This window comes from Saccopteryx leptura, chromosome 1 (genome assembly GCF_036850995.1).
Source record: "Saccopteryx leptura isolate mSacLep1 chromosome 1, mSacLep1_pri_phased_curated, whole genome shotgun sequence".
In the NCBI taxonomy this organism is placed as follows: Eukaryota; Metazoa; Chordata; class Mammalia; order Chiroptera; family Emballonuridae; genus Saccopteryx; species Saccopteryx leptura.
The window spans coordinates 60,997,524-61,020,169 of NC_089503.1; the positions used below are offsets into that span (position 1 = coordinate 60,997,524).

Genomic DNA, 22,646 nt, shown 5'->3' on the forward strand with positions numbered 1-22,646 from the left:
GATTTGAGAGATTGTTGGTAATAACTGAAATGATTGAAGTAGTAAGAATGAAAGTAACTAAATTCTCTAAAGTAGCTTTTTTACATTCACACAAGTAAAGATGAATTTTAATGAACCCATCTGTACCCATTGTAACAATTATGAAGTTAATTAGAAATGTTTTAAAAGGGGAATCTTAAAACTTTTATTAGAAAATTTAAAATCTCATGGTGGGAGTAAGAACAGTGATAGCTAGTTTATGTGTGTGTTTTTTTAATACATAAAAGGTATTCATTATTACCTGGCCTATGGTGGTGCAGTGAATAGGGCATCGACCTGGAATGCTGAGGTCGCCCTTTCAAAACCCTGGGCTTGCCAGTTAAGGAACATATGACAAGCAACAAGCAAGCTATGAACAACTAAAATGAAGCAACGCCCTGGCCAGTTGGCTCAGCGGTAGAGCGTCGGCCTAGCGTGCGGAGGACCCGGGTTCGATTCCCGGCCAGGGCACACAGGAGAAGCGCCCATTTGCTTCTCCACCCCTCCGCCGCGCTTTCCTCTCTGTCTCTCTCTTCCCCTCCCGCAGCCAAGGCTCCATTGGAGCAAAGATGGCCCGGGCGCTGGGGATGGCTCTGTGGCCTCTGCCCCAGGCGCTAGAGTGGCTCTGGTCGCAACATGGCGACACCCAGGATGGGCAGAGCATCGCCCCCTGGTGGGCAGAGCGTCGCCCCATGGTGGGCGTGCCGGGTGGATCCCGGTCGGGCGCATGCGGGAGTCTGTCTGACTGTCTCTCCCTGTTTCCAGCTTCAGAAAAATGAAAAAATAAAAAAAATAAAAAAAATAAATAAAAAAAATAAAAAATAAAATGAAGCAACTATGAGTTGATACTTTTCGCTTCCCTCCCCCTCTTCTCTCTGTAAAATCGATAAATAAAATCTTTAAAAAAATTCATTATTAAGTACCCACCTGTAATTCAAGTAGGGTGGATGAATTATATAGTTTCTTATGCTGATAACAATGTTATATGGTAAGAGGTATGCCTGTTTTATTAAGGAAACTGAGGGTCAAGCCCAGGAACTTGTTCTAGGCTGTAAATCTAGTGGTAAAACTGATGTTCAAGAGCCCTGCTCTTTTGCAGCATCTGGCTGCCTCCCTATAGACCACACTTCCTTCCACTGGCCGAATTTCTGCTAGAGTTCCAGTAGAGGTCAGTGATGAGCCTTATATCTGAGTAAACAAAGTTCTACAGCATGTATTTTTTAGGGAAAGCATGTGGCATAATTATCAGAACCATAAACTTCTGTTGTAATGTTGACTGCCAGAGCTCTTTTAAAAATCTTTGGGGGGAAAACTGAACTGAACTGTACAAATAGTCATTTAGGAGATACTGCCCTGTGTGATTCTCAAACTAATTTCTGTTTCAGTTGAATTTTGACTGAATGAATGACCATTTTATCTTTGTGGGTGTGTGTCTGAGTAGAAAGTTGGTGCCTCTTGCTTATGCCAAATTATGTTACTCCGGGTTACACTGCGTTTTCCAGCTTTTTTTCTGGTCAACTAACTACTGTACATGATTTGGAGGGAGACTAAGATAATTGACACAGGCAATCATAGTACCAGGGAAGAAGAGGACTCTATGAAAACATGTAGGAGTATTATTTATCCCAGTTTGGGAGATGGTGGTTAGTAAAGGTTTCTAACAGTATTCCTAAGTTGAAACATGAAGGATCAATAGAGAAGAAGGAGACGGGAAAGCAGATTTATTGGGCTGAGGAATATATACTGCTGTGTAGTACAAATTAAGTATGCAGTTCTAGAGAGTTATCTTGTATGTTTTGAGAGAGTTAGAAGAACTTTTATGAATTCTTAGTTGTGTTTCTTGTGACCATACATTTGTCATTGAGTGATAAGAACAGTGACAGCTAGTTTGTGTGTGTGTTGAAAATTTTCTATATTTGTGTGTTTTTCAAATATATATGTATGAATCAAGCAGTTATTGATCAATAGTATAGAGAAATTGTCCTGGCAATAAATAATTTTAGATTCTCTTGTAGGTGGTTAAGAGGCAATGAACTTTTCAAAACTGAATATTCTGATATTCTGCCACTGTGAATTAGTGAAGATGAAATAGGTCCCTAAATGATAGTAGTACTTGAATAATTTGTTGTGTTTTGGTAAATATAAATAAAATATAAATAAAAATAAAATATATTTTTATATGGTAAATATAAATAAAAATCATTTTATGGGTCTTGACCATCACATTATTGAGCCACAAAGTCTTTGAATGTGTGGCAAACTGCCTCTAAACTCAGGAATTATTACTCATCGTCTGGCAGCTATTTTATGGAAGTACAAAGGAAGGTCACGGTAATAAGATTGACAACAGCTGTACTTATTAACGTTGTATTGGCTTAGAAAGGAAACCCAGGTCATCTATTCAGCCACAGAAAATAACTTCAGATGTCTACTCTCCCCTCCAAAGGCTTTTAATTTATTTTAGAATGCAGTATTGAAGAATATTTACTACAACAGCAGTTTCCAAAATCTTAATCCCCTGTGCAGTTGGCTCTTCAGATACATTCACCAAGTCTTTACTTTTTTTCACTTTGGAAAGCAGTGGTTATTTCATGCTTTTTCTGGGGCTTATCATTGACAGTGAGATTTTGAAATTGTATTATTATTATTATTATTATTATTATTATTTTTTTTAAATTTACTTTTTCTTCTTTTCCGAGTGAGAGGATGAGAGAGAGAGCGATGGACTCCTGCATGTGCCCTGACTGGGATCCTGGCAACCCCCATCTGGGGCCATGCTCACAACTGAGCTATTTTTTTTTTATTTTTTTATTTTTTCATTTTTCTGAAGCTGGAAACAGGGAGAGACAGTCAGACAGACTCCCGCATGCGCCCGACCGGGATCCACCCGGCACGCCCACCAGGGGCGACGCTCTGCCCACCAGGGGGCGATGCTCTGCCCATCCTGGGCATCGCCATGTTGCGACCAGAGCCACTCTAGCGCCTGAGGCAGAGGCCACAGAGCCATGCCCAGCGCCCGGGCCATCTTTTGCTCCAATGGAGCCTTGGCTGCGGGAGGGGACGAGAGAGACAGAGAGGAAAGCGCGGCGGGGGGGTGGAGAAGCAAATGGGCGCTTCTCCTGTGTGCCCTGGCCGGGAACCGAACCCGGGTCCTCCGCACGAACTGAGCTATTTTTAACATCCAAGGCAGAGGCTCCACTGAGCCATCCTCAGTGCCCAAGACCAGTGTGGTCAAACAATTGAGCCATGGCTGCGGGAGGGGAAGAGAGAGAGTGGAAGGGGCAGGGGGTGAAGAAGCAGACAGTTGCTTCTCCTGTGTGCCCTGACTGGCAATCAAAATGGAATGGCTGCCTTTTCAGGTGGTATAATTTGAAGGCCAGGAAGGTCCTTCAACTCCTGCTCTTAGGCTTTTCAGCCTAAATTTACATCCTGATGAGATACCTTCGTTTGATTTGTAAGATGCTGTCCTTTCCCCATTATTGTTTTTTTCTGTTGTTTATTTTATTGATTTTAGAGAGAGGAAGGGAGAGAGCAAGAGAGAAACAGGAACACTGATCTGTTCCTGTATGTGTCTTTACTGGGGATTGAACCAGCAACCTCTGTGCTTTAGGATGATGTCCTAACCAACTTAGCTATCTGGTCAGGGCTGGATCTTTTAAATATTAGTTTTATTACTTTTTGTGGAGATATAGCACATTAAAGGCACAAGTTATAGCCTGATGACTTTTCAAAGAGATCAGTGTAACCAGATCAAAAAACAGAATATTGTCAGCCCCTCTTGTGCTCTCTCTCCAGTTACCACCTCCTAGCACCATAGATTAGTTCTGCTGGTTTTTGAACTAGCAGTTTTTGAAAACATGGCATCTATTCTTTTGCTTTGTATATGTAGTATTTGTGAGATTGACCATGTTGTTGCATGTAGTAGTTAAGTAACCTTAAAACCTTTCAATTGCCCCACATCTTTCTATACAGTAAGGAACTGCTTCTTTGGCAAGGTATAAAATCTCTTTCAGTTTAGTCCCATTTATCTCTCTAGCTTTGTGTCTTGTCACTCTTGTGTGCCAACCATGCTTCGAAATTTCACACCTCTGAGCCCTTGTTTGTCTTGTTCCTTTGCCTGGAATTCCTTATTTTAACCAAGTAAAATCCTGTTCTTTAAAAGTTTCATAGCCTTCTGTGATGTCTTTCCCCTGTTCCTTCAAAGTTTATTATTCCATTCTATGCTACTGTGTAACCTTTGGCATCATTCTGTTATTGAACTTTTCACGAAACAGTAAAATTATTTAAGTAGAGGTTTGTATCCAGTAGGTTTGAAGGCATTGATTATGTGTCGGTTCTTATTAATTGTGTCTTAATTGTTGAATAAATAACTAATCATAAGAAGCTGTATTAATAGGTTTAAGAATATATGCTCTTTTTAATGACTATAAATAAATAAGCAGAGAAATGTAAAAATAACATTATCACCCCTGTCATGTTAATTATAATGTCTTCTTGGTTTACTTAAGCTTGTAATTTAATTATATTTATGAAGTCTTTGTTTTTTAAAAATGAAATGATCTACAATCTAATGGAAATAACTGTAAACAAGTGAGAGTCTTCCTAAAGCATGTTTTCTTTCCATCAACAGAATCCAACGTGGCGGAGTCTTGATTTTGGAATAATGCCGGACCGTCTCGATACATCTGTGTCTTGTTTCGTGGTGAAGATATGGGGTGGAAAGGAGGACGTCTACCATCTGTTGATTGAGTGGAAAGTCTGCTTGGATGGGCTGAAATACTTGGGTCAGCAGGTAATTTTGAGGCTGCAGTTTTAAGTTGTTGTGTTCTCTAAATTAACCTTTTTCTTTTTAACATTTCTGTTGATTCTTCTGATTCCAGATTTTATGATTGTTTATCTTGCCAACTAACCTTTAATTAAAAAAACTTTTGAAGGAGGACCCCAATCTACTTATTTAAGGGATTTTTTTTTTGTAGGAAAGAATATGCTTTCTCATAGCACACGGCTTCTTCTATCTTATTTGATGTTTCCCCCCTATAATCTGAAAATAAAGTTGAAAATAAGGAATAAGCAATGAACATGCTGTTAAACTTCTTCTCCTATGACCAGTGGAGCTGGGTTATTCTAGGAATAAGAAGAGCTACTTACTCTATATTGGGCGCAGGGCTGACAAATAGGCATATGAACTATTTCCCATTCCCCATGAGTGATGTAGCAAGGTGGTCCTCGCACTCTTCTAGCTGAGCTCAGAAGTAGCTCCACCATCCTTTCTAACACGGTGTATATGCAACTAGCAGTACGTTAGAACTCATATGAAATGAAAACTATATGCCATCCCCAGACCTAGGTTATTAACAATTAACATTAATAGCAGCCTTGTGAAGGTTGATATTAATTGCCCTTATTTTCCAGATGGGAAAATTGAACCTGAGGGAATTTAAGACACTGCTTAAGATCACATAGCTACCTGGAGCTAAGATTTAAGTCCAGACCTGGCTGACTTAAGAATTCATCTTGTGTGCTGTAGCACCCTGGTATATACATGTAGTCCTTGGTAACCACCCACTTTACCCTGGAATGAGTGCCATTTCTGTTCTGTGGGACGACTGTTAAAGATAACCCTAAAATGCTAGTCATAGCTACAAACATCCCTGATGTTTCTTAATATTTTATTTAATATATACTCTGTGGCATGTATTTCTTTTAAAGAAACAATGTAATTCTACTTATTTTTTTCAGATTAAAAAAACTCTGCCCTTATTTTGCTTACCACACTGTATTTTGTCTCCTATAGTGATCAGAACAATGCATGTGATAGATATTTTCCTTAATTAAATTCTAACCTGCTACAAATTCTTGATTATTTTTTATTGTTGTTGTTTTTTTTTTCTGTTTTAGGGCTGGCCTTAATTAAAAATGATAAAATAATAACTTTTGGCTTAGGGACTTCCTCCTTTCTTTCAGTACCAGAAACTTGTTGCATTTAGGTTGGCCAGCCAAGGCCTGGGCTGAGTGAAGCCCATGCTCTTTCTATCTTCCCACATGGTGTTGTTGGCTCTCTATGGATAGACTATGATATTAAGCACTTGTTTATTTTTCTTCTGAAAGTATCTACATTTTGTGGAGGATGGTGCTTCTTAACATTAGTGTTTCAGGGGTATAGGCCATAGAATTGTAGGAGAGGTTTTGACCCAAGAAGATGGCCTTCATCAGCCTGACCAGGTGGTGGCGCAGTAGATAGAGCATCAGACTGGGATGCAGAGGACCCAGGTTTGAAACCCTGAGGTTGCAGGCTTGAGCGCAGGTTATCTGGTTTGAGCTCAGGCTCATCTGGCTTGAGTGTGGGCTCATCGGCTTGAGTGGGGCTCACCAGCTTGAGTGTGGGGTCGCTGGCTGGAGTGTGGGATCATAGACATGACCCCATGGTTGCTGACTTGAAGCCCAAGGTCACTGGCTTGAGCAAGGGGTCACTCGCTTTGCTGTAGCTGTCCCCCCACCAAGGCACCTATGAGAAAGCAATCAATGAACAACTAAGGCGCTGCAACGGAGAATTGATGCTTCTCATCTCTCTCCCTTCCTGTCTGTCCCTATCTGTCCCTCTCTCTGACTGACTCTCTGTCTCTGTCAGAAAAAAAAAAAAGATGACCTTATTATACTTTTCAACTCACACATTCCTTAAATGGTCATCTTCTTAAAATATCCAACTGTGCTTATGTCTGACCTGCCCTAATTTCAGAGATTTAGCATTTAGGTGTCTTCATACAAAATTGGTAATGCTGGCATAACAGAGAACAAGAGAAAGAGAGAGCATATTTTTTTTAAGTCAATTAGAAACAATAGAATTGTAGAAATTTAAAACTCACCTATGAGATAGGTATAACAAGTTATATGCTACTTGTTATAGATAAAAATAGAATTACAAATTTTTAGAGGAAAGGTAAGACTAAAATGTATCAGGATAATAGCCAGAATCATTTAGATTCATTGATCTGCTTTCTACCAGGCATTGTTCTTAGTATGAAGGATCTAGAGATGAGTAAGAGAAGATTCTTAGACCCCATAAACTGGTAACATACTAATTGCTACATAGAATGCTATGGGAGTACATGAAGGAGGTATGTAGACAAGCCTGGATAGAGTCAGGGAGGGCTAACTTTGGAATGACATGTTTTTTATAAGTTAGATTTGTTGATGTATAATTTATATACAATAAAATTCATTCTTTAAAATAATATACTTCAATGAGTTTGAAAAATATATAAGGTTGAATAACTACCACCACAGTGAGTAATGTTGCTATGAATATTTAAATATAGGTCTTTGTGTTGCTATATGTTGTCACTTTTCTTGAGTAAATACCCAGAAATGAAATTTATTGTCCTAAAGGTAAATGTATGTTGAAATTTATAAGAAATTGCCATACTTCTTTGTAAAGTGACTATCATTATGCTTTTCCATCAGCATAGTATGATCGTTCCATGCCTTTGTATGCACTTGTTATTGTCAGTCTTTTTTTTTATTTTTTATTGTCAGTCTTTTTTATTTTAGCCATTCTAATGGGTTCTGACATGGTATCTCATTGTAATTTTAATTTTCCCGATGATAAAATGATGTTGAGCATTAAAAAAATTTCTTTCATTGGTTTCTTTGTGGTGTGCACAGTCTCTTGCAAAATGTTTGTTCACATCTTTTGCCCTTTTAAAAATTTGTTTGAGTCTCATTAATGAGTTAAATTGTTATATGAATTCTGGATGAGTCAGTCCTCTATAAGATACAAATTTTCTAAATATTTTCTGCCTGTTTGTGGCTTGGTTTTTCCCTTTTTTTAAAGTATCATTCACAGAACAGAAGTTTTTAAATGTTGATCAAGTCCACTATATCAGTTTTTCATGTTTTATTGTTTATGTCTTCTCTAAGACATCTTTGCCTAACCCAAGATCATAAAGATTTTATCCTATGAAGTAGTTTTTCTAGAAATTTTATAGTTTTAGGTTTTATATTTATGTCTGTGCTTCATTTTGAATTAATTTTATTTACATAAAATACAAGGTTCATTGTTCTACATATGGATGAACATTTGTTCCTGTATTTTTTGTTGTAAAGGCTGTTATTTCTCCATTGAATTACCTTGTAATCTATGTTGAAAATCACTGCTGAAATCATTTGTGTGGATCTATTTGTGGACTCTTCACTGATCTAGACATCTGTCTCTATGCCAGTACCACATTATCTTTATTTTTTTTAAGTGAGAGAAGGGGAGATGGACAGATTCCCGCATGCTCCCCTACCAGGATCTACCCGGCAACCCCTGTCTGGGGCCAATGCTCAGACCAGTTGAGCTATCCTCAGTGCCTGATGCAACGCTCAGACCAGCTGAACTATCCTCAGGCCCCAGGACTGACACTGGAACTAATTGAGCCACTGTGTGAGAGAGGAGGGGGAAGAGAAGCAGATGGTCACTTCTCATGTGCACCCTAACCAGGGATCGAACCTGGGATGTCCGTAAGCCTGGCCAACACTCTATTCACTGAGCCAGCTGGCCAGGGCCCCCATTATCTTGATAAATATTGAGGTTTCAATAGTCTTGGATTCAGGTAATATGAATCCTTCAACTTTGTTCTCTTTTCTGAGTTGTTCTGGCTTTTCTAGATCTTTTGCCTTTACATATACACTTTAAAATCCTCTTGGGATTTTGATACGTGTTGAATTTAAGAAAACTTGGGTAGAATTGATATCTTAAAATTACTGAGTATTTAGTCTACAGACATGATACATTTCTCCATTTGTGAAAATCTTTTATTTCACTCATCAGTTTTTTGGTAGCATACAGCATGCAGATCTTGCACATATTTTGTTATTTTTGTGCCTATGGATTCCATGTTTATTGATGCAATTTTAAATGGTATTCCTTTTAAAAAGATTTCTATTTCTAATTTTTGTTGCTACTATATAGAAACATTTCTGTGTTGATGTTTTAGTCTATGACCTTACTAAACTCACTTTTTACATCTGGTAGGTTTTTGTTGTTCTTTGTGAATTCCTTTTGTAGATTGCTATATGGTCATTCATGTTGTCTGTGAACTTTTCTTTCTTTTTTTCTTTTCTTTTTACATATTTTTCTTGTCTTATTTTACTGATGAAGATCTCAGTACAATGTTAAATAGATAGGAGTATAGAGTGGACATCCTTGTTTTGTTGCTGATCTTAGGAGAAAGTATTCAGTCTTTCACTATTAAGTATTGATATAGTAGCTACAAATTTTGTAGACATTTTATCAAGTTGAGGAAGTTTCCTTTTATTCGGAGTGGATTTGATTTGCTGATATTTTCTGAAGGCTTTTTTTCATCTAAGTCCATGAGGGATATTGGTCTGTACTTTTCTTGGAGCACCCTGTCTGATTTAGTATCAGAGTAATGCTGGTCTCATAAAATGGATTGGGAAGGGTTTGCTCATCTATCATTGGGAGGGATATGTGTAGAGTTGTTAAGTATTTCACAAATGTTTGGCAGAATTTTTTAGTGAAGCCATCTGGGTGTTAAGATTTTGTGGGAAAGGGCTATTCAGGTTATCGTTATCTTTTTAAAAAAATATTTTTAAAAATAGATCTTGAGGGGGGGAGAAGAAGGAAGTGAGAAGCATCAACTCATAGTTGCTTCACTTTAGTTATTTGTTGATTGCTTCTTGTATGTGCCTTGACCAGGGGGCTCAATTCGAGCCAGAGTCCCCTTGCTTAATCGAGTGACCTTGGGCTTCAAGCCCATAACCTTTGGACCCAAGCCAGTGATCATGGAATCATGTTGATGACCCCGCGCTCAAGCCAGTGGCTCTGGCGTTTTGAACCTGGGACCTCAGTGTTCCAGGTTGCCACTCTATCCGTGGTGCCACCACCAGTCAGGCAGGTTGGTTATCTGTATTTTCTTAAGTGAGCTTTGATAGGTTGTCTTCCAAATAATTTGTCACTTTTACCCAAGATTTCAAATTTATTGCTATAAAAACTTCTACAATATCACTATATCCATTTCATGTATGTAGGATATAGTGATTCTTTCCTCTTTTATTCTTGTTGTTGATAATTTCTGTCTTCTCTTATGATCATTCTGACTAGAGATTTATCAATTCTGTTATTTTCTCAAAAAAGTGTGTTTCATATTATTGGTTATCTTTATTGTCATTGTTTTCAGTTCCATTTTTGCTTTTATCATTATTTTCTTCTATTTGCTTACTATGGGTTTAATTTGCTGATCTTTGCTAATTTTTTCTTTTTCTTTTTTTAACGAGAGAGAGAGGAGACAGCGGGACAGGCAGGGACAGGTAAACAGGAAGGAAGAGAGATGAGAAGCATCAACTTGTGTTGTGACACTTTAGTTCATTGATCACTTTCTTATACATGCCTTGACTGGGGGACTTCAGCTGAGCCAGTGAACCCCTTGCTCAAGCCAGTGACCTTGGGCTCAAGCCAGTGACCTTGTGGGTCATGTCTATGGTCCTGCGCTCAAGCCGACGACCCCGTACTCAAGCTGGATGAGCCCACGCTCAAGCTGGTGACCTTGGGGTTTCGAACCCGTGTCGTCAGCATCCCAGGCCGAGGCTCTATCCACTATGCCACTGCCTGGTCAGTTTGATCTTTGCTAGTTTTTTAAGGCAGGATCTGGATTACTGATTTGGAAAGTTTTTTGTCTAAAATAAGCATTTAGTAAAAATTCCTCTTAAGTATTGCTTTAGCTGTGACCAACAAATTTTGATACTGTATTTTCATTTTTATTTAATTCAAAAATTTAATTTTCCTTTTATTTCTTCTTGACCTTAATGGTTATTTAGAGGTATGTTGTTTAATTTACAAACAATTGTGGATTTTCCAGATAGCCTTCTTTTGTTGATTTCTACTTTAATTCTGTTGAGTTTAGAGAAAATGTTTTGTATGGTAGTGATCCTTTTAACTTTTCTGACATTTATTTTATGGCCCAGAGTGTATGATCTGTCTTGGTGAATGTTTCATATGAATGTGATGTATATTCTGCTGTCATTGAATGAAATGTTTTACAAATGTTCACTAGATTAAGTTGGTTGATAGTATTAATGAATTTTGAATGTTAAATTGAAATTAGCCAAAGAAGAAACAATGTGGTTAAGTCACGGAAGAATTATGAACATAGTCCAATTCATTCATTTTTATTTGAGGAAACTAGGCCCAGAGTGATGATGGAACTTGTCCAAAGTCACATACTTGTTTGTGCCAGGGGACTACAACTATAACCCTGTTTCCTGAATAGCTGTTAGAGGTAATATAGTTAATCAAGGTGTTTTACCAGAAGTCATGAACTAAGATTGGTTTTGGATTTTGATGACAAAGAGACAAAGGAGTTTGACGATAGCTCTGTTCACAGTGGAAATTTGGGGAATTTGTTGAACTGTGTACATGGGCCATGTTTAATGGCAGGAGTTCTTGTGCTTAGTTTAAGTGGTTAGAACTTTGTATTAATACAACAATAGTTGTGAACTTTAGTTGTCTGAGTATCCTTTTACATGCACACAATGACCTGGGCCTTTTGTGAGCAAGTGTTGTTATTTTATTCAATAAAAGTGAAAAACTCAGAAAAATGGAAGCCCGGATTTAATAATTTGCTAAAGATGGATTTGCAGTGATGGGTGGATATAGGCTATTGCTTGTTCATTGCTCAGATTATATTATTCATTCTATTAAATCTAATCATCTGTCTTAAAATTGTGCCATTTTTTCCATAAAGGGATTGAAATACCAGAGTGTGGTTAGATTAATGGAGCTTTGTATTCTTTAATCTCTGTATTAGTATTCTAACACATTGTTAGGTCAATAGTCTATAATTAATGAGTAAAGGATCATATACTATCATTTAGTATAGTATATCTTTTTTTCTTATTACAGTTTTGAAATTTACATAGTAGTGTGGGATATCATGCAGCCTGTTTATTAAGCAAGCTTTTCTTTTTCTTTTCTTAGTTCAAGAACAAAAAGATAGTTCTAAACTTTATGGTTGCCTGATTCTAATGCACTATATTATTAGACTCCCCCCCAATATTACTCCTGTCTAACTTCCAAAAGTACTTTTTCTTTTTTTTGAGGGTGGGGGAGAGAGAGAGAAAGAGAGAGAGAAATGAGAAGCATCAACTCATCATTGCACCACTTTAGTTCATTAATTGCTTCTCATATGTGCCTCGATGAGTGGTAGACAGAGGGTTTGCTGAAGCCATTGACTTTGGGATCATGTATATGATTCTGTGCTCAAGCTGGCGACTTCACGCTCAAGCTGGTGAGCCCTGCACTCAAGCCAGATGAGCCCATTCAAGCTGGTGACCTTGGGGTTTCAAACCTGAGACCTCAGGTCCCAGGTCAATTCTCTATCCACTGTACTACCACTGTACCAAAAGTACTTTCATATTGAATTATCTCTTTTAATCTTTATGACACCTCTGTAAGATGGAGTAAGGAGCGCTTTCTGCTCTTGGCTGATGAGGGAATTAAAGAATGGGCCATTAACATGATTTAACATAAGTTGGGTAGAGTACTAGGCTCTTACAGGGGTCTTCAAACTTTTTATAAAAACCGCCCACTTTTGCAGTGCTGGTCAACCTGGTCCCTACTGTGCAACCAAACAGTGCTGCGATTGGCCCACCAAGAAAGCTGGACCACCCACTAGTGGGTGGTAGGGACCAGGTTGACCAGCACTGCAAAAGTGGGCAGTTTTTATAAAAAGTTTGACGACCCCTGCTAGGGCTATGAAGATAAATCAAAGTTGAAGTTAGAATTAGAACCCAGAGTACTTAATTTTTTAGCCCACTATCTTCTCAAGTACTAGATCTAAGTTGTGTCTTAGCAAACCAATTTAATATAATCTTGATGAAGCTTATGTTATGAGAATATTACTTTCATATTAAATTTGCTCTTGCTGTTAGGACCTCCCTCCCCCGACAATGGTATATTTTCTTATAATTTTGAAAGTAATACATGTTCTTTGTGGCCAATTTGGAAAAATTTGAAAAGCACAGAGAAGAAAATAAAAAATTATGTATAATCCTTCTGCCCAGCTACAACTATTGTTAACATTAAGATGCATACGATTTTACTTGGCCTGTGGTGGCACAATGGATAGAGCGTTGGCCTGGAATGCTGAGGTCACCAGTTTGAAACCTTGGGCTTATCTGGTCATAGAACATACATATGACAAGCAACCAATGAACAACGAAAGCGAAGCAAGTATGAGTTTGTACTTCTTACTCTGTCCTCACCCCCCTTAAAATCAATAAATAAAATCTTAACATTGCAGACAGATCATGAGAATTCTCATGTTTCAATATTTCACAATGTTTTACAAATATATTTAAAAAAGATATTGACTTATAAGGACATGTAATAAATAACTTCAAAATGCAATGGATATTTAATTTTAAGGCATGCCTTTAACATTTATGTAAAATTTTTTTTGTTTTTGTTCAATAGAAACTTATCTGGCCACTGAGTAAAGCTAGCAATAAAACTACTGGTTCTCAATGTGTTTAAAAAAAGATGCATATGATTTCAGTCTTTTATCTCTCTAGCTGTATATATATGTATATAAAATATTTTGTGGTTGTATAATTTCAGATCCCTTCTAATCTTGAAATTGATTTTATAATACTTTCTCTTTGCTCTCATAAAATGAAATAATTCTTGAGGTAGATTTATAATTATAAATTTATTATTGCAGACTCATCTTTTGTTGTTGATGTATTCAATTAACTAAATGTTATAGGTAAACAGAAAATGTGATTAATTTTGCTTTAGTAATAGAGGCAGGATATATTGAAGTCAGATAAATGTTCACAGGAATTTTCTGCTTCTGGTTTTGGCTATTCTGTCTGTAGCTAGAGAAAGAAGAGACAGAGTATTCTATTCTGGTAATCTTTTCTATCTTTTCCCACTTGAACCCTCACTTAATCCCTTTACTGCACAAGCAGTTAAAATTTTTTATAGCCACAACTCTTCCTGATGATGTAACTAAATCAATTTCCGTGTTTCACAATTGAATATTTTATACTATTTTGCATTAGTCTTTATTTTACTTCTTCAGTTTTAAAGTTTTAATCTTTCTACCTTTCAGGTGAAATTTAATTTCAGGTGACATTGACTAAAACACAAACCAGTTGCATTTGAAAGAAAATGGCATGCAGACAATAATTAAGCAGATATTTAAATACTTCATTGATTAGATATTTTCTTTTAACTGTCCTTTTGAAAATAGAAAATATTAATCTTTTATTTTTTTCCTAAGGCTTAATGTTTTTTAAGGTACTCTTATAGACTAACTGTACTGTGTTTTCTTTGAGATAGGAGAAGGTAGGTCTTGGCCGGCTGGCTCAGTGGATAGAAGGTCAATCCCTGGTCAGGGCACCCAGGAGAAGTGACCATCTGCTCTCTTCCCCTCCCTCTCCCCCTTTTCTCCCTCTCCCCCTTCTCTCCCTCTTCTCCTCCTGCAGCCAGTGGCTTGATTGGTTCTAGCGTGGCCCCAGGTACTGAGGATAGCTTGGTTGGTCCAAGCCTTGGCCTTAGGTGCTGAGGATAGGTCAGTTGATTCAAGCATTGGCCCCAGATAGAGGCTTGCAGGAGTCTGTCTCACTATCTCCCCTCCTACTTAAAAAAAAAAAAAAAGGGAATGTGTGGTATTGCTTCTGAATCCCTATACTTGAGGAAAAGTCTTTCTATAACAACTTCAAGAAGTGTTTCTGGAAAATACATGTAAATCATGGTGCCTGCAGTCTCATGTGATGGTTGTGTGAGGCCTTTAACTAAAGCAGGAAACTCAGTTGATTACCTGGTTTAGTGACAGTGATTCACTTTTTGCTGGCTTGTTAGATATAGCCAGCCTGTTTTTCAGCAATGAAGTATCCTGTTGTAATTGTCATTCTCTGATCATATTAAAACCTGATTGGAATAAGAACTAATAGTATGTTTTCTCCTCTCAGATTCATGCTCGCAACCAAAATGAAATAATTTTTGGACTGAATGATGGCTACTATGGTGCTCCATTTGAACACAAGGTAAGAGGATTTTCCTAGTGCTAGCAGTGTTGGTTAGTGTGCGTATGTCTTGACTTATCGGTCAAAACACATTGAGTAAACAGAATCATGTTTTAAGTCAGGGGTCTCCAAACTACAGCCCGCGGGCCACATGCGGCCCCCTGAGGCCATTTATCCGTCCCCGCCGCACTTCTGGAAGGGGCACCTCTTTCATTGGTGGTCAGTGAGAGGAGCATAGTTCCCATTGAAATACTGGTCAGTTGGTTGATTTAAATTTACTTGTTCTTTATTTTAAATATTGTATTTGTTCCCGTTTTGTTTTTTTTACTTTAAAATAAGATTTGTGCAGTGTGCATAGGGATTTGTTCATAGTTTTTTTTATAGTCTGGCCCTCCAATGGTCTGAGGGACAGTGAACTGGCCCCCTGTGTAAAAAGTTTGGGGACCCCTGTTTTAAGTGTTACTGTAAATTTGTTGTTTAGTGTGCTTAGGGTAAATGCCTTTAACATGAAAACTTATTTTTGTGGCCACCTCAAGTCATCTTTTTAAAATCTAGATTATCTTCATTTTCCTCAAAGAAAATATGAACTTTTTCTTAATTTATGTAATTCTTTGGCAGTTAAGGATTAATGGTGAATTTTGATTAAATGCAATACAATTTTATTAAATGTTTCAGATTTCTTTTACAACTTTCAATACATCCAAGAAATTGAGTCAAATTCTATTATGGTCTGTTTCTAAAGGCGATTAGAGAAAGCAGAGGGACAAGAATCCATATTTATCAAGTATCTATTATCGATGGTATGATGCCAGGTGATTCATGTTCTTTATCCCATCTGATAATTTAGTTGCAAACCGATGCAGTATGTTTTCTACACAGAGGTGGATTTAACGCGGGCACACACGGGCACACACGGGCACACCAGGTGCGCGCCTTGGGCCCCGCAAAACCCCAACTTGACACTTTTTTTCTAATATAAAGGGCCCAATATTTTCTTCTGTGCCCGGGGCCTCAAACAACTTTAATCCGCCTCTGTTTCTACATGATTTGCTCTTAGTGATCATGCTACTTCATAATTCTTGGTTGTCTGAAATCCTATTGCTAGAATACTCCATTCAGTAAACAACTATTTATTGAGCACCTGATGAATGTCAACCACTGTGCTCGAGTGCTAAGGGTACAATGATGAGCAAATGGATATTTTTCTATTGTCATGGAGTGTATGGAAGAGATAAACATTTATAAAGGAACCTAACAGATACATATATAAACACAAATGGTTGTCAGTGCAATAAAAGCATATAACGAGGAATTTATTACCTGCTCTAGTGGCTCAGGAAAGGTCTTCTGAGGTCTTGACTTTTAAGGTTACAATCCAGAGGATGTGTGGAAGTGAACTATGTGGAGGGGGTGAGGGCTGAATAGAGAGCTCATTGCAGGTAGAGGAGGGTAACATGTCGGAATGCCGTGTAGAAACAGGGGACATGGTGAGCTGTAGGGACTGAAGGAAGGTTAGAGTGATTGAAGGAGAGTGATAACAGATGAGGCTGGGGAGGTAGGTAAGGACCATGTCCTACAGAACCTTATACAGGATTTTATCCTTGCCATAATTCTTGAGACAGGTAGTTTGCTTTGTTAAAAAAAAAAAAGATTTTATTTATTGATTTTCGAGAGAGGAGAGAGAGACAGACAGAGAAAGGAGTAGGGAGGAGCAGGAAACATCAACTTGTTGTTTCTCGTATTTGTCTTGACTGGGCAAGCCTGGGGTTTTGAACCAGTGACCTCAGCATTCCAGTTTTACTCTCTTCATGATGCCACAATAAATCAGGTGAAAATGTTTGATTTAATGAGAGGATTTTGGACCTACTACTGGTGTTGTTGTTGTAATGTCTCTTTTAGAGGATTAGACATCCTGACAGTTGAGGGATTTTCTTCTGCAGTTGGTAGCTACCTCACCTGAATACCTCACTACAATGCCTGAAACATATTAATAGCCAGTACCTATTGAATATTACTGTGTATCAACACTGTTTTAAGAACTTTATATTTATTATTGTATTTAATCTCCCTAAGAACTCTGTAGCCAGATGTCATACTAGTTGAGGTTTTGAGTAGGCCACTAACTTACACCTTTCTTATCTTTCTGAGTTTGGAACAAATTTACAAGACAGATAGAGATCAGAATATTGGTTTTATTACTGATAAAGACAATTGGTGCCTGGCCAAGCGGTGGCACAGTGGATGGAGTGTTGGACTGGGACACCAGGACCCAGGTTTGAAACCCCGAGGTTGCCAGTTTGAGCGAGGGCTCATCTGGTTTAAGCACAGCTCACTAGCTTGAACCCAAGGTCACTGGCTTGAGCAAGGGGTTGCTCAGTTTGCTATAGCCCCCCCCCCTCCCCCTGTCAAGGCACATATGAGAAAGCAATCAGTGAACAACTAGGGTGCTGTAATGAAGAATTGATTCTTCTCATCTCTCTCCCTTCCTGTCTGTCCCTCCATCTCTCTCTCTCTCTCTCTCTCTCTCTCTCTCTCTCTTTCACACACACATTGGCTATTGTGGCTTAAATCCCGCAACTTAAAGAATTTATATATGTTTTATTACAAATTGACTTTCCTTCCCAAACAAGACAAACAAGCAAAACTGGATCTTCCCATTATACAGACAAAGCCTGATCCTCCCTGGCCAAAGCAGAAGAATTTATGTGTGTTCTAGACAGGCTATTCCTGAGCAGGAGGAGAGCAGAAAGGACTGAGGCAAGTGTGCTCAGTTTCGTCTCCCTAGTTTAACGATCTGGTAAGTTATCTGCCTCTACTAGGGAGGAGTGAGTGAAGACACAGAGTAAATGGAAATGCCCTTTTAGTGACATTTTACCCTGGAAATAGGGTGGGAAGTTTGTCTATTGTGTGGAAACATGAGGTGCAGAGTGTTGCCCCTGAGCTATAATAATAGCTATTATTCAGTGAGCACATATGTGCCAGGCACTATGCTAAGTGCTTTACATATCTTACCTCATTTAAACCTCACAGTTGTCCTTTGTGTAGAAGAAGAAGCTGGCACAGAGAAGTCACTTTCCCCAAGATTACATAGCTACTAATTAGCAGAGTGAGATTAAGACCAAATGGTCAATAAATGTTTATTGAATATATGATTGTCATAGTGATAAATTTTATTCTGTGGTCTTTCAGTTAATGAGTTTTTTAAATTTATAAGTCCTGCGTATTTGCCCCTGCTTTCAAATGAACACTTGACAAAGAGGCAGAACCTTAAATGATATATTTTTTTCTTTTTTAAGAAAGTAGAGTATCTAGTCAGGATGGCATTATAAGTATACCCTTTGGACCCTCTCTGTTACACCAAACAAAAAACAATGATTGTTGAAATAAGAAATTTAAAGAGGACTTAGGTTGCTAAAACAAAGAAACAAAAAGCAAGATAATAAACATCTTTGAAACAGAAATGGAATAGAAACACAAAGAAGCCTGACCAGGCAGTGGCGCAGTGGATAGAGCATCAGAGGATGTGGAAGACCTGGGTTCAAAACCCCAAGGTCACCGGTGTGAGCACAGGCTCATCCGGCTTGAGCGTGAGCTCACCAGCTTGAGCGTGGGGTTGCTAGCTTGAACTTGGGATCATAGACATGACCCTGTGGTTGCTGGCTTGAGCCCAAAGGTCGCTGGCTTGAGCAAGGGGTCACTCGCTCTGCTGCAGCCCCCCGGACAAGGCACATATGAGAAAGCAATCAATGAACAACTAAGGAGACTTAGGAGCCACAATTAAGAGTTGATGCTTCTCATCTCTCTCCCTTCCTGTCTGTCTGTCCCTATCTGTCCCCGTCTCTCTCTCTCTCTCTCTCTCTCTCTCTCTCTGTATCTAACACACACACACACACAAAAGGACAAAGAAGTGGGCAGAAGCCTTGGGAGTAGTTGGTTGAAAGATAGGCTCCTCTGGGCCAAAAGAACAAATGAACACTAAAAGCTGAGTTAGGGCTCTCCCTAAGACATCTTTGACATCTTAGAGAAACTGAAGATCTTTAAGGATAATTTTAAAAGGGTAAAACTTAAAAGTTGTGGAGAAAAAGGAAATATTACATGAATTAGGGTGAAAACCAACTTCTCAACAGCAGCAGTAGATGCTGGAAGAAATACAGTGTGTCCGTAAAGTCATGGTGCACTTTTGATCGGTCACAGGAAAGCAACAAAAGACGATAGAAATGTGAAATCTGCACCAAATAAAAGGAAAACCCTCCCAGTTTCTGTAGGATGATGTGACAGCATCTGCATGCGCAGATGACGACGTAACACTGTATACAGCGGAGTAGCCCACGGTCATACCAGTCGAGATGTGGACGGTACAGAGGAAAGTTCAGTGTTCTATGGCTCGCTAAATTTGAATCCGTGACCAAAGTGCAACATGAATATCGGTGCGTTTATAACGAAGCGCCTCCACATAGGAATAACATTACTTGGTGGGATAAGCAGTTGAAGGAAACTGACAGTTTGGTGGAGAAACCCCGTTCTGATAGGCCATCAGTCAGTGATGAGTCTGTAGAGGCTATATGGGATAGCTACCTAAGGAGTCCTAAAGAATCTGTGCGTGAGCCCACATCAAACTGCACTGAATAGGTATGAACTAGGAGAATTTTCCTTTTATTTGGTGCAGATTTCACATTTCTAGCATCTTTTGTTGCTTTCCTGTGACCGGTCAAAAGTGCACCATGACTTTACAGACACACTGTATATCTTCAAAGTTCTGTTAACTATTAATATATAATTCTGCTCTGGTCAGTGGTTCAGTGGATAGAGTGTTGGCCTGGTATGTGGATGCCCTGGGTTCAATTCCTGGTCAGGGCACATAAGTGAAGTGACCATCTGCTTCTCCCTTCTCCTTCTCCCCCTTCCATTCACCTTCCTTTCCTGCAGCCAGTGGCTCAATTGGTTCAACTGTCGGCCTTGGGCACTGAGGATAGCTCAGTTGGTCCAAGCAAGTCAGTCTCAGGTGCTAAAAATAGCTCTGTACTTGAGCATTGGCCCTAGACAGGGATTGCTGGGTGAATTCCAGTTGGGGTGCATGTGGGAGTCTGCCCCACTATCTCCCCTCCTCTCACTTAAAAATAAATAAGTAAGTAAACAAATAAATAACATTCTATTTCTAGGAAACTTTTTTTTTTTTTTTTTGCAAGAGAGAGAGACAGGAAGGGAGAGGAATTATAAGCATCAGTTTGTAGTTGTGTCAGTTTAGTTGTTCTGTGATTGCTTCTCATACATGCCTTGACCGGGGAGTGAGCTGCAGCCCAGCCAGTGACCCCTTGCTCAAGCCAGTGACCTTAGGCTCAAGCTAGCAACTCTGCATTCAAGCTGGCGAGTCTGCACTCAAGACAGATGAGCCTGCGGTCAAGCCAGTGATCTCAGTGTTTCAAACCTGGGACCTTAGCATCCCAGGTTGATGCTCTATTCACTGCACCACCACTGGTTAGGCCTATTTCTAGTAAACTTTCAGTGAAGAGTAAGGGTGACAGAGAGATAATTTTAAATACACAAAGATTGAGAGTTGATCCACGGACCCTTTATCTAGACAATAATAATAGATGAGGGAGATTGTTTAAAGAGTTAAGACTTACTGAGGTCACTAATTTGTTTGGGAGGAGGACAGAGATATTAAAGAACTTTAGAATTTCTTAGAAAAATTTGTAGTCAAGTGTGATGTTAAAAATGCAAAGATGCCTACTAATGGCACGAAACAATACAGATTTTTAATTAGCATAGGAAGAAAAGGGAATATAAAGAGTAGAAAACTTTGTCAACTTGATAGTAGACAGAAAATGAAAACAAAAATGATAAACAGGAACATGTAGTACAGTGGTAGAAATAAGTCCAAATATATTTATAATCACAGTAATTGCAAATGGATATCATATCTGTGTTTGAAATACTTCATGAAGGATTTAAAAAATAGTGAAGCAACTAGGCTTTGAGAACAGGATTGTATTTTAAGAATGCGTGTTCTGCCTGACCAGGTGGTAGCACAGTGGATACAGTGTCAGCCTGGAACACTGAGGACCCAGGTTTGAAACCCCAATGTCACTGGCTTGAGCATGAGCTCACCAACTTGAGTGTGGGGTCGCTGGCTTGAGCATGACCCCATAGTCACTGGTTTGAGCCCAAATATCTCTGGTTTTAAACACAAGATCACTAGCTTGAACTCAAGGCCGCTGGCTTGAGCTCAGGGTTGCTGGCTTGAGCAAGGGGTCACTGGTTCAGCTTGCCCCCTGATTAAGGCACATATGAGAAGCAATCAATGAACAACTAAAGTGCAACAACTACGAGTTGATGCTTCTTATCTTTCTCCTTTCCTGTCTCTCTCTCGCTAAAAAAAAAAAAAATGCATGTTTTGTATAGAAGAGGATGCGTTACACTTTTGAAGTAATAAGTAAACATATTTTAAAGTAACTTCTAAAATAGTGACTAAAATTTTTGTTGGCTAGTTCTTCAGTATTCTTGTTTTTTGCATTAGCTATAACTAGAAACTCTTACTATTACTTTTGATGATTATGTTGCTGTTAGTGTTCCCTCTGTTCCTATTACTTAAAGTATGTTCAGTCACTATGGGTCTAAAGCTGAATTACTTATTTTCTCAGAACTTTTGCCTCTTTTTAAAAACTGTTTCCCAAAATGTCTTTACTTATTTCATAAAACTGTTGAGTTTTTAGGAACCTAGTAAATGTGTCAACTATGTATATACTACAATAGACAAGTAGTTCAGTCTCACTACTAAGGGTGTGTTTGGAAATTAATATATTTGAAAATCTTTGGCTAAAACATACATTGTGGGTTTGAATCCTTTGTTCGGTAACCTTGCTGGCATTATTTGAGAATAATATGTTCTTATTATTTTATGTAGTAAAACTTCATTTATTTGGCATACAAATGTGGAACTCTTAAATATTTAATAGCAGTGCAAAGAAGTAATTGAATAAATGAAGGAAATTTATCTTTAGTTGTAAAAGTGATTCATGATTTTTCTGTCAGTAAATATTATGTACCTACTGTGTGCCCATTATTAAACTAGGTACTGAAAGGCAAAAACAACAGTCTTTTTTTCCTATTGTAGGGATAACCCAGTCCTTCTCAACTGTGTTTCTCTTCCCTCTGTGTCTTTACTGCTCACACTTCTCACTTCTGACATCTCCGGTCACCAAATGGGTGGAGGTTTTCCCTGTGTCAAGTCATTCTCTGAAACACCAACTGGGTGTGCTACAGTTTCTAATACTATCGACCTGGAGATAGTGTCAGATGCCACAGGTTAAGGGCTCAGTGCCACAAGACTCCTATCTACACCACTTCAGATGCCAATTGCAATCCCAGGTTATGACCTGTGCTTCTGACCAACCAGCTGTGGATCCAAGGTTCCAGTGAACCCTCCTTGGATTCGATTAATTTGCTAGATTGGCTCACAGAATTCATGGAAACACTTATGTTTACCAGTTTTTAAAGGATTTGTTAAAGGGTACAGATGAACAGGGAGTTTCTGTCCCTGTGGAGTTGGGGTATGTCCCTTTCCCAGTGTGTATATGTTGGCCAACTTGAACTCCATA

At 38.6% G+C, this 22,646-nt stretch overlaps 1 protein-coding gene across 4 annotated transcripts in view; it reads left to right on the forward strand.

Annotated features, from left to right (window-relative positions):
• The window catches only part of UVRAG (UV radiation resistance associated), a 352,369-nt gene that overhangs the window by 65,213 nt on the left and 264,510 nt on the right, over positions 1-22,646 (forward strand). For all 4 annotated transcript variants that reach the window (XM_066368977.1, XM_066368987.1, XM_066368997.1 and 1 more), the window contains 2 exons: positions 4,649-4,810; positions 14,995-15,069. In XM_066368977.1, the coding sequence (XP_066225074.1) occupies positions 4,649-4,810; positions 14,995-15,069 (237 nt within the window). The remainder of the gene's footprint in view (positions 1-4,648; positions 4,811-14,994; positions 15,070-22,646) is intronic.